At 42.7% G+C, this 13,362-nt stretch overlaps 1 protein-coding gene across 3 annotated transcripts in view; it reads left to right on the top strand.

Annotated features, from left to right (window-relative positions):
• Window positions 1–13,362, top strand: part of neto2b (neuropilin (NRP) and tolloid (TLL)-like 2b) — a 69,181-nt gene that overhangs the window by 35,235 nt on the left and 20,584 nt on the right. For all 3 annotated transcript variants that reach the window (XM_061894890.1, XM_061894889.1, XM_061894888.1), the window contains 3 exons: window positions 8,394–8,642; window positions 8,721–8,768; window positions 8,833–8,960. In XM_061894890.1, coding sequence (XP_061750874.1) covers window positions 8,394–8,642; window positions 8,721–8,768; window positions 8,833–8,960 — 425 coding nt within the window. The remainder of the gene's footprint in view (window positions 1–8,393; window positions 8,643–8,720; window positions 8,769–8,832; window positions 8,961–13,362) is intronic.

The following is a 13,362-nucleotide window of genomic DNA, read 5'->3' on the forward strand; positions in this document are numbered from 1 at the left end:
TAAAAAAGCTACGGCTGAACTGGAAACATATTTTCACAATACAAAAGGTGCAGACAAGGAGGCATGGTAACACAGGAGTACAAGAGGTGACACAGAGACGCCAGGCAGTGTTCTCAGAGGGCCAAAGCTGTATCACAGGGTTCAAAGCTAAAATCCGCACCAAGCCTGATACCACACCAATTTTCTGCAAGGCTCACCCAGTTCCTTATGCACTAAAGGAAGTTGTAGACAGAGAGCTGGAGAGGTTGGAGGGTGAAAAAGTGATTTCAAAGATTGACAAAAGTGAGTGGGCAGCTCCAATAGTCACAGTACCTAAGGTCGACAAAACTATCAGGATTTGTGGTGACTACAAAGTCAGTGTTAATCAATGCACTGAAGAGCAGACATATCCACTACCGAATACTGAAGATCTATTCGCTACATTAGCAGGAGGAACATCTTTCATTAAACTGGATCTTTCACATGCCTACCAACCACTACAGTTGGATGAAGAGTCAGAAAAGTATCCGACCATAAACACATACAAGGGTCTGTACAAGTATCATCGCCTCAGTTATGGAGTTTCGAGGGCTCCTGCAATATTTCAGTCTGTTATGGACCAGATTCTGCAAGGGATGAACCATGTGACATGTTTTTGGACAACATTCTCATTACTGCTTCCTCGGAGGAGGAGCATTTGACATGACTGGATAATATTCTCACACGGTTGGAAAAGCATGGCATCAGTGTGAAGCTATCAAAATGTCAGTTTTTCCAGAGCAGTGTCGAGTATCTGGGACATCGCATTGATAAGACTGTGTTACATCCCACAGAAGAAAAGGTGACTTTCTTGGGCCTTCTGAACTATTACAGCAGATTCCTGCAAAACCCCTCTACTGTGCTCCAGCCTGTGCACAGCCTACTTAAAGGGGAACATTATCACCAGACCTATGTAAGCGTCAATACATACCTTGATGGTGCAGAAAAAAGACCATATATTTTTTTAACCGATCTCTGAACTCTAAATGGGTGAATTTTGGCGAATTAAACGCCTTTCTGTTTATCGCTCTGGAGGCGATGACGTCAAAATGTGTCATCGCCGAGGTAATACAGCCGGCATTTTAATTTTCAACACATTGTAAACATTGGGTCTCAGCTCGGTTATTTTACGTTTTTTTGACTATTTTTTGGAACCTTGAAGACATGCTCGTCGGTGTGTTGTCGGAGAGTGTAACAACACTAACAGGGAGGGATTCAAGTTGCACCACTGGCTTGAAGATGCGAAAGTGTCTGCCACCAGACCCCCATTGAATGTGCGGGAGTGTCTCCACATTTTACCAGCAATGACAGACATGGCACAGAGATGTATGGATAACCTGCAGATGCATTTGCAACGATAAAGTCAACGAAATCACAAAGGTGAGTTTTGTTGATGTTGACTTATGTGCTAATCAGACATATTTGGTCGCAGCGTGACTGCCAGCTAATCGAAGCTAACATGCTACGCTAATCGACGCTAACATGCTATTTACCGGCGGTGCTAAAGCAGACATGACATAGAGATATATGGATAACCTGCAGATGCATTTGCTGCGATAAAGTCAACAAAATCACAAAGGTGAGTTTTGTTGATGTTGACTGCCAGCTAATCAATGCTAACATGCTATGCTAATCCATTTTAACATGCTATTTACCGGCGGTGCTAAAGCAGACATGGCACAGAGATGTATGGATAACCTACAGATGCATTTGCAACTATATTACGTTTCCTTCCACCCACATTTAATGCGAAAAAAACACTTACCAATCGACAGATTTAAGTTGCTCCAGTGTCGCCAGATGCGAAAGTCCTAATCGTTTGGTCCGCACATTTTAACGGCGATGCTAACGCAGCTATTTGGCCATGCTATGGCTATGAATAGCGTCAATAGCTATTCGCTCAATAGCTTCAGTTTCTTCTTCAATACTTTCATACTCCCAACCATCCGTTTCAATACATGCGTAATCTGTTGAATCGTTTACGCCGCTCAAATCCGAGTCAGAATCCGAGCTAATGTCGCTATATCTTGCTGTGGTATTCGCAATTGTTTGTTTACATTGGCAGCACTATATGACGTCACAGGGAAATGGATAGTTGCATCGCAAATAGCGAAAATCAAGCACTTTAAAGCTTTTTTTAGGGATATTCCGAGAATGGTAATATTTTGAAAAATGTTTTAAAAAATACAACAAGCCACTGGGAACTGATTTTTATTGTTTTTAACCCTTTTGAAATTGTGATAATGTTCCCCTTTAAAAAGGACTCAAAGTGGGTTTGGACTGGTGAATGTGCAAAAGCATTTGAAAACGCAAAGCAACTTCTACTGCAGAATAAGGTGCTGGTACACTACACTACCCGCCTGCAACTGCGAATCGCATGTGATGCTTCGCCTTATGGAGTTGGGGCTGTAAATTCACATGTAACAGAAAATGGAGAAGAGTGACCTGTTGCATTTGCCTCAAGGACACTCACGGAACCAGAAAGGAAGTACGCCCAAATTGAAAAGGAGGCACTTGCTATCATTTTTGGAGTAAAGAAATTTCTTAAATATCTTTACGGAGGGAAATTCACACTTATCACTGATCATAAGCCACTGTTGGCCATTCTGGGGCCAAAATCAGCAGTTCCAACGTTGGCAGCATTAAGAATGTAACGCTGGGCACTTATTCTCATGGCCTACAATTATGAGATTGAGTATAAGAAGTTAGCTGATCATGCTAATGCGGATGCTTTGTCACGCCTACCCGAGTAGGGATGAACAACACAGCAGAGGAGGGAAGTATCTTCTATTTTTCACACTTGTAGGAACTTCCTGTGTGTGTAAAAGACATTGAGAGTGCTACTCTTAAAGATCCTGTACTTAGTAAGGTCTGGAACAACACATTAAGTGGCTGGCCAAATTATGTGCAAGATGTAGCATTGAGGCCTTACTTTGTACGCAGACAGGAGTTGTCAGCAAATCAAGGCTGCATTATCTGGGGACAGCAAGTCATCATACCCCCAGGTTATCGACAGATATTACTGGAGGATCTCCATCATGAACATCCAGGTATCTGCCGTATGAAGGCTCTTGCCCGCAGTTACCTTTGGTGGCCAGGCTGTGATGGTGAAATTCAAGAACTGGTGAACAAGTGCTCAGTCTGCCAAGCAGTACAGAAAATGCCAGCTGTGGCACCGTTACATCCTTGGCGGTGGCCAGAAAGAGTGTGGCAAAGAATTCACATCGATTTTGCAGAGAAAGATAAACAGTATTTTTTGGTTGTCATTAATCGCCATTCAAAGTGGTTAAAAGGTTTTCCCCATGTCCCACACCACTTCTCACAACACCATTAAAGTGCTGCGCGGTCTTTTTGCATCATATGGACTGCCAGAAGAGCTAGTTTCAGACAATGGCCCACAGCTGGTGGCAAAAGAGTTTACTCAGTTCCTGGAGAGTAATGGAGTAAAACACACTGCTGTACCAGCCTACCACCCAGCATCAAATGGAGCAGCAGAGAGATCAGTACAAATCCTGAAACGGGCTCTGAGGAATAATGTGCTGGAAGCAGACAGCAAATCTTCCTTGCCACTCAGTCACAGACTTGCAAATTTCCTTCTCCATTACCGCAGCAAACCCCACACAGTGACGGGAAGTACTCCAGCTGAGTTATTCCTGAAACGCCAGTTGAGAACTCGTTTCAGTTTTCTCATGCCGGATTGAAGGAAAACAAGCAGCGCAGAAGCTTCATCATGACAAAAGGGGCTTCCTCTGTTTGCTTTTTCCTGGAAGGAGAGGTGGTTCGCATCAGAAATTTCAGGGGTGGAGTGGGAAAATGGATTCAGGCAAAAATACTGAAAAGACTGGGAACTGTCACTTACCTGATCCAAGAGGGACAGACACAGCGCACAGGGCATGCGGATCACATGTAACCATAGCGAGAAAACATGGAGAGACTGCCAGTTATTTTGTCTCCACCAGTAGCGGAAAATGTGCCTTCAGTACAACTGGACAGTGCTGTTTCAGTTCCATCATCAGGACCATTAGTGAGTCAGACACAAACTAGTCTCATCACGGAACCAGATTCAAGTCCTGCTGAGTTGCCATCAGAACTCAGATCACCCACAACAAAAACCCCACCAGTGATCCGCAGGTATCCAGAAAGGGTTCGAGCACCACCAAACAAACTGAATCTCTAAAGACAATATAAAAAGCTGTGTTAGGTGTACAATACTGTTTGTATAATATGTATGTTATTGTTCACAAATGAGGGTTAAGTGTTCAGTCCTAAAGAAAAAGAATATGGCTTAAGTACAGTTTTTTAAATTAGCCTGCTGCATTTTTTGGTTGGGTTGTTTTTTTTTTGTAACTTTTACCTTTGAAAAGGGAAGGAATGTAATAGAGTGATCTATGTTGTCTGTTGCCATCTCCTGGTGAATGTTGGCTATAGCATAATGGGGTTGCTTTTTGATTGGCCAACGATTTACGTGGTGTTGGGCACCTGCCAGCAAGTGAGTGAGTCTTTTCTGTTGCCCACAGTAAAGAGACGTTATTGACTCCAACCCAATATATTACAGGTGCTTTTTAAATAAATGCAGTTTAGTGGAGTTTGATGTTTTGATCAATAAAATGGCACACACATTTTGTATTAGGGATGTGCACTTAGTACAGGTATTTTTTGGTAATGGTCTAATTGGGTCGGTCCGGGAAGACCGTTAAGATTCTGGAAAAATAAGACGGCTATCAGTATTTTTTAATCCATCTGATCGTCGGAATTATGACAGGCTGTCACATTCACTTCAGGTGCTGCTGCTGTGCATAGCAAAAGACACAAGTAAAATCTGATTATCAGCTTGGAATAACGACAAATAAGAAAGCAAGCCCACAGAAAATATGTAACACAACAATATGTCTTCTAATAACAATATGTCTGCTCATAAGTATCAGTTTACACACAAGTCACTGCTGCCTCCACTACGATTCATCAACCGTCCTCCTAGTGATCCAATAATCCACAGGCCAAAATTAATTCACTCAACAACAAAAAAAGAAACATTGAAGTAATATAATTATCCAATGAGTTGCATCGGCTGACAGGTCTCTAGTCGCCGTCTGATGTCACTCCATTAAAACACACCTTGCTTGAATGCACTCCCACCTAACATGCTAATTGATTGTATTGATTAGTATTATATGGTTGTCATAATACTTTATGTGTTGCACATGAATGCAACACATATATTATTTATAACTGAGTGATGAATAGAAACACAGTGAGGGATCTGTGTGGTCTTCACAAGATGATGACATAACAACTGCACTGCAAACATAGCTGACTTGTTTAAGACTTAAAAAGCAGGCATCAATAAAAGATAACAACAACCTCTTGTGCTAAAAATAAATGATTTTTTTCCACAACTTTATTAATACAAATTATATATAGTACCGATAAGAGTATCAATGAATACAGGTATTGAGAAGTAATATCGATATTGGTATCGATAATGTCGTAGCAATAGATGTCCCTACTTAGGATAATACATTCAGGCTTCAAATGTGTATTTCACATTGTTGGAAAACTCAGATTGGTAATGACTTCTGCACAGACAGAAAGGTACCAATCGTAACATAAGTAATGTGAAAACTAAAGTGATACTTTCAAAATAAAACGTTACAAAGTAAGAGCCTCTGCATAAACGTGTATAAACATAAATAATTTTTAAAAGGAAGCACCAAATATTTTTGTGGCAGTTCATATGTAATGGTTACAAGCATAAAGGAATGTTTAGGAACCACTGAAAGTGTCTAATTTTGTAACACCACTGAAAGAGGCGATGCCAGATTGCTATGACAACCTCATTGCGGCATTACTCTTTCCAAGGATGTGTGCCATTGATTGATCTTTGAAACAAATGTTTTTTACAATGTCTTACGTTCATAAAAGTACCTCAACTTACAAGCTCAATTGGTTCCACGACGAGCTTGTAACTCGCCCATTAAAATGAATTGAAATCAATGGGATCCATGCTTGGCCCTCCTAAAAAACCCCCACTTTTCAGAATCAGAATCCATCTATCCATCCAATTTTCTACCGCTTGTCCCTTTTGGGGTCAGTATTAGAAATACTTTAATAATCCCCGGGGGGAAATTACGATTTTCAGCACATTCCCATTCAAGATCAGACAAACATTACAGGGAGACAGAAAACGATCGCTAACGGTTCCGCCAACTTCCAGCGACCCTTACAAAAAGGTGAGAAACTGGTAAATGCATTGCGTTTGCATTGGGTGGGGGAGGGAAGAGAAAAAAGTCAGTCTAACGCTGCGCCCCTGGAGAGGGGGTCCAGACTGAGGCCAAGGAACCTCATAGCCATAGCTAAGCCTTAGTAAGAGGGAAACATCAAACATCAAAGAACACAAAGAGCGGAGCTGATGCAATCAGTCATTTCTACACACAGCTACAAAAGTAAAACGAGAACAACAACAACAAAGAACAAAAAAACATATACACTGTGGTGGCTTCTGCAGTGTTCCCGGGGTGGGGTGAGAATGGCCAGAAACAGGAGCAGACCCAACAAAGAAACCAAGACACTCGGCCGCCCACCAACTCTCGGCCAGTGTCCAGTCCGCATGGATGAGCGAGGATATTTATTTAACAATGTTGATACGAAACATACCTTTTGTAAAGAAAAACACAATTTTAGGATAAGAAATATTGTAGGAAAAACAATACAATAAAAGACAAACGGACAACTACAGTAGTTTTATGAAATAATGTATTAATGCTCAGCATTTCATTTGGGGAGCAGACTTCTTTAGGTGTTTCTTCTGAACTTGTAACAATAGGAATTATTATGCACATAGACGCCTTTAAAGGCCTACTGAAATGAGATTTTCTTATTCAAACGGGGATAGCAGGTCCATTCTATGTGTCATACTTGATCATTTCGCGAAAGGATTTAGTAGAGAACATCCACGATAAAGTTCGCAACTTTCGGTGCTAAGACAAAAGCCCTGCCTCTACCAGAAGTCGCAGACGATGACGTCGCAAGTGTGGGGGCTCCTCACATATTCACATTGTTTATAATGGGAGCCTCCAACAAAAAGTGCTATTCGGACCGAGAAAACGACAATTTCCCCATTAATTTGAGCAAGGATGAAAGATTCGTGTTTGAGGATATTGATAGCGACGGACTAGAAAAAAAAACAAAAAAATTAAAAATGCGTTTGCATTGGGACGGATTCCGATGTTTTTAGACACATTTAGTAGGATAATTCTGGGAAATCCCTTATCTTTCTATTCTGTTGTTAGTGTTTCAGTGAGTTAAATAGTACCTGATAGTCGGAGGTGTACGTCCACGGGTGTGTTGACGCGCAGTGTCTCAGGGGAGTCGACGGCAGCTATGGACGACACAAGCTCAGCTTTTCTCCGGTAAGAAGCGACTTTTTATCCACAATTTTCTCACCGAAACATGCTGGTTGACATTCCGTCCTGTTTCATGTTCGCTTGACCGCGCTGTGATCCATAGTAAATTTTCACCTCCAGGAATTTTAAACAAGGAATCACCGTGTGTTTGTGTGGCTAAAGGCTAAAGCTTCCCAACTCCATCTTGCTACTTTGATTTCTCCAATATTAATTGAACAAATTGCAAAAGATTCAGCAACACAGTTCTTCAATATACTGTGTAATTATGCCGTTAAAGCAGACGACATTTAGCTGTGTGTGTGCGTAGCGCTCACACTTCCTAAAGACGTCTTGCGTACACGTCATCATTACACAATGTTTTCAAGACGAAACTCCCAGGAAATTTAAAATTACAATTTAGTTAACTAAAAAGGCCATATTGGCATGTGTTGCAATGTTAATATTTCATCATTGATATATAAACTATCAAACTGCGTGGTGGGTAGTAGTGGGTTTCAGTAGGCCTTTAAGTTACAGTTCAAAGTTGACCGCGAGCTGTGTCTGTGTACCAAAATTTTGATTGTCCAATTTAGAGACAGAACGTATTAAAACTGGGCAGCTTCTCTATATTTTCATGCATACATGTCTGTTGTTAGCTGCATGCCGTTGAGATTGGCTAAGGCTTTGAGTGCCGCGGCTGGGCCCGACTCGCTGTGTCGCTCGCATGTTTTTAATGGTTGTTTTTTTCTGATTCGGGCATCCGCTTCTTCTCCTTTGCCCTAACTTTCACAGATCTGAAGGTTTGAGGGCAAGATTGTGGATTTGTGCATAGTCACTACCTTAACCGGCGACGGGTAACATCATAACTTAAATTATGCTCACAACTTAAAGCCTGACAGTCGGGGTAAATTACTCTTAGCTTGAGGTACCGCAGTACAAGGACGAAGATGTTTTTTCATTCATCTCGCTGGCACTAACGCTACCTCCCCCCAGCCCTTCCCAGGCAGAGGATCGAGCTGTTGTTCGACAAGGCCTTCTACATCGAGGCGTCCTTTGAGTGTCGTTTCGACCACATCGAGGTGCGTGACGGCCCCTTCAGCTTCTCGCCGCTCATCAATCGCTTCTGTGGTGCCCCCTCTCCGGGACTGGTCCTGTCCAGCGGCCGCTTCATGTGGATCCGCTTCTTCAGTGACGAGGAGCTGGAGGGCATCGGCTTCCAAGTCCGCTACAGCTTCACGGCAGGTGATGACATTTGTTCCTCTGGTAGCCTTAATTGTTTGCAATGATGGTGAAATCACACGTAAACATCTCCATCCAAAGACCCAGAGTTCCATCTGCATGTGGGAGGACTCTTAAACCCAATCCCAGGTAGTGAAAGAACGCAGCTACTTTTTACATCCAAACCTGATGACTTAGCAATTCCCTTCTTCAGATTGTCAGTTTGAGTTGACGGGGGCTGACGGCATGATCCGGTCCAGTCAGGTTGAAGAAGAGTATAAGGTGAAGCCAGACCAGGCTGTGGACTGCATCTGGACCATACGCACTCTCTCAAAAAACAAGGTATCTCACACGTTACATCGTTTGTTGCTTTATTCAAAGTCAAATTATTGAGCAGAAATAGATACATTTGAATAAAAATCAACTCATATTTCCAAAAAAATTACAAAAGTAGGACTTAATTTCACTTATACCTAAATTATGGGCCTCTCATTTTCAGTGACACGCTGATTTTCTGGGGCCAATTTTATTATTTTTTAGAATACAGTTTGCACTTAACTCAAAGCTTAGCAGGCCTACATCATTTCTCTATATTTTTCTCAAGCTGCTACCCCAAATTACTTTGGCACACCCCAGTGTACATTTTCCTGAGGAAACTCTCCTGAAGGAATCAATAAAGCACTATCCATCTATCTATCTATCTTTGTGTACAAACGTATATGTATTGAGCACTGTGGCTTAAGCTTACAAATTACTGTTGAAAAATTGAAAAACGACTTTGTGAATATTGGACCAAATCTGGAAGAAAGGTCGGATTACCAATCTCATGCCAATTGAGAACTTCAATGATACTAATGACAGAAATCCCAACTCCTAAGGAGGAAATTATCAAAATTGTGAATATTCGTAAACCCAAGACCTCAACTGATTGTAACTGAATTTGATATGGAAACAAAGAAACCTTTAACCTGAATCAGCAACCTATGGTTTCAAAGAGGTACTGTCACGCTTGGTAAAAGGATTGGACTCAGATGTAGAGTTGGGACTTTAGACAGGCTTTTATTTTGACAACTTCCTTTTACCTCCAAAGTCAAGAAATAACAATATCTATAATCACAAAAAAACTACTCGGCGAAAAGGTTCCAGAAAAAGAAAGAACAACCGAAAATCACTCCAAACGGAGAAAACACAAAAGTAAAGACGAACTATAATTGACGCCGTATATGCTATAAAAAGTATTTAACAAAAAACGCTCCAACAGAGGACCAAAACAACATCTATGAAAATTTCTACACTACCTAATCTAATAAAGTTTTAACAAAAATAGTCACTCAAAAAGTTGAGGAATGAATGAAAATGTTTTAACTGAAACTTACCACTGCGGCCGAATAACGGAATAATCAAAATCACTCTGCTGAGGAGGAAGAAAGGAAAACTCAAAATATTCACAAAGGGGTTCAGGCTCAAGGGACATAAACACGAGACAAGGCAAGGCATGGACAAGGACATGGATGCTAGAGAGCACGAATAAACAAGACAATGTGGCACAGAACAAAGGAAGGAGTGAAGTGAATTAAGTGAAGTGAATTATATTTATATAGCACTTTTCTCTAGAGACTCAAAGCGCTTTACATAGTGAAACCCAATATCTAAGTTACATTTAAACCAGTGTGGGTGGCACTGGGAGCAGGTGGCTAAAGTGTCTTGCCCAAGGACACAACGGCAGTGACTAGGATGGCGGAAGCGGGAATCGAACCTGCAACCCTCAAGTTGCTAGCACGGCCGCTCTACCAACCGAGCTATGCCGCCCCATAGGAGTGAGCTTATAAAACACATGAAGGTAATAGGGAACAGCTGGAAACAATTAGAGAACAGGGATGATGTCAGACTGATGACACAAAAGGAAGGGCAAGTGACCTGAAACGAGAGGAGAATTACTTTTCAATTTAAAACATGCAAACCATAAGACAGAAAAACCCAAGACAAGACATCCCTCACCGCGGTGTGACAGGTACATTCCGAGACAAAAGCTGTACAGATTTATAAGAATGGAGACAAACACCAGTTTATAAACGTTTGCCCTGTTTACCAACTTCCGCAAGTTCCTAAAATAATTCACAAAACTATTAGACAACAGATTGGACAAATTCATGAATAAAAGCGGAATACAGATACAGAGCAACATCTCAACCCCAATGGCATTAATCAAAATGACTAGGGAGATTACAAATGCAATAGATGGTAAGCAATGTGCAGCTGCAGCGTGTATGGATCTAACAAAAGTTCACCAAATTTTAATAATAAAATTAGAACATTATGGTATCAGAGGGTTGGTCTTGAACTGGGTAACAAGCTACTTGACCAACAAGAAGCAATATGCAATTAATATGTACAGACCTAACTGCTAGGCATCTCTGCCTGTCGCACCTCCTCCAGTGCACTTCGAGGTCAGCTGCAGGGTCGTCAGCTGGTGCCACCGTTCACTGATGTTTCTCCCCCAAGCCAGGACACCTCGCGGTGGGGGGGCAGTGGCTACGCGGGGACGTCTCCCCGCGCCACTCCCTGCAACTGACCTCACTGGGGTGTTGAGCCCCAAGTGTTGTCCCTCCTTCTTAACCACATCCAGAAACTTGCCTTCTCTGCCTCCTCTGCCAACTCCTTGATGGCCTGCCTCAGGCTGGAACCGGTCATCCCCGCCGCACGCAGGAGCCGGGTTGTAGAACCTCCTACGAAGCCCCTGCATCCAATCTCCACGGGGTGAATGGACGCAGACCAGCCTCCCCCCTTGCAGTCCTCTGCTAGGTTGCTGTACTTTGACCTTTTGAACTCATGTGCTACTGGTATTCCCTCCTCCCATGGCATGGTTAGTTCAATGATGAGGACTTTCTTAGCAGCTGAGGACCACATCACAACGTCTGGTCTTAGCGTTGTCTGTATTACCTCAGTTGGGAAGACTAGCTGCTTGTCCAGGTCTACGCGCATCTCCCAGCCCTTACCAGGGGTAAGCAGAAGTGATGATCTTCCCTTCTCTGTCTTCTGTCCTACCTCACCTGGTTTGATAAAAGTGATGTTTGGCCAATGGGGATCTGTGGCGTTGTTTGCCCCGACTCTGCATCTCTCTAACAGCTCTGCCAACTTCCTCAGCACCTGATTGTGTCGCCACCGGAAGCGCCCCTGCGTCAGCGCGACGTTGCAACCTGAAAGGATGTGCTTGAGTCCTGCATTGTCTTTGCTGCACAGGGAGCACTTGCTATCGCTTCCGAACCACTGGGCGAGGTTTCGAGGGCATGGCAGGGTGTCATACGCTGCCCTCACAAGGAAGCTTAGCCGAGATTGAGGAGTTCGCCAGATGTCGGCCCAGGTTATGACTCTTTGAATGGTATCCTCCCAGCGAGTCCATGCCCCCTGTTTTCCCTGTGATACGGCCTTGACCCGATACTGGTCTTGTGCCACTTGTGTGACCTCTTCCACCACCATGGCCTTCCTCTGCTGTCTCGTGGCTTTGGACCAGAACTGGACTGGTTTCCCCCATCCCAGTCCTGCCCGGCTGTCTTGGACTCTTCCCAGGATCTCCTTATATTTCAGCCTCGAGACAGCTTGGTCCACTTCTACCTGGGCCCTCCACTTTTGTCCAGTGCGGACAGTCACCGCTGCACTCTTCACAGCTTCGTCTCTTGATTCCCTCATCTCCAGTACAAGGCGAGTCTTCTCCTGCCTGTAACCCAGATTGATGGACTTTAGAGGAAGTTGCAGAATGTTCTTGCCAAAAAGACCTGTGTCCGAGAAACAGCGGGGGAGGCCCAGCCACTTCCTGATATAACCGTTGGCGGTGCTGTCCATCTTGCTGGCCTGAGAAGCTAGGAGAACACACCTCTGCTTATGGTTTCATCTCTATACAAACAACATTTGTAAAGTTACAAAGGACTTCAAGTTAGTATTATTTGCAGATGATACAACTGCATTTTGGGGGACGGCGTGGCGAAGTTGGGAGAGCGGCCGTGTCAGCAATCTGAGGGTTCCTGGTTCAATCCCCACCTTCTACCATTCTAGTCACGTCCGTTGTGTCCTTGAGCAAGTCACTTCACCCTTGCTCCTGATGGGTCCTAGTTAGCGTATTACATGGCAGCTCCCGCCATCAGTCTGTGAATGTGTGTGTGAATGGGTGAATGTGGAGAATAGTGTGAAAGCGCTTTGAGTCCCTTAAAAAAAAAGGTATAAAAGCGTTATACAAGTACAACCCATTTACCATTTTGTTCAGGAGAGAACACACAGAAGCTAATACAAACGTTATCAATGAGAAAAGATGGTTTAACAAAAACAGACTATCTTTGATTATCAGTAAAACTAAAATAATGATATTCAGTAACAGTAGAAGAGAAAGTCAAACAGAAACACGAATAGACAAAGTAGATATTAGTAAAATAATTACACATTTTGGGTGTAATAGTGGATGACAAAATGAATTTGAAATCTCATAAAAAATACACAACGTTAGGTGGCAAGAATAAAATGAGGATAGCAAGAAATGTTCTGAACAAAAAAAACACTTCATATCCTTTACTGCTCACTAGTGTTACCACATCTGAGTTACTGTGTAGAAATATGGGGAAATAAATACAATAGTACGCTTTATTCACTTACGGCGTCACAAAAAAGAGCAATTAGAAAAATACATAAGGTTAGATACAGAGAACATACTAACACTTTTTTTTATTGAATCACAAATATTGAAATTCAATGACTT

This window comes from Nerophis ophidion, linkage group LG03, assembly GCF_033978795.1.
Source record: "Nerophis ophidion isolate RoL-2023_Sa linkage group LG03, RoL_Noph_v1.0, whole genome shotgun sequence".
NCBI lineage: Eukaryota > Metazoa > Chordata > Actinopteri > Syngnathiformes > Syngnathidae > Nerophis > Nerophis ophidion.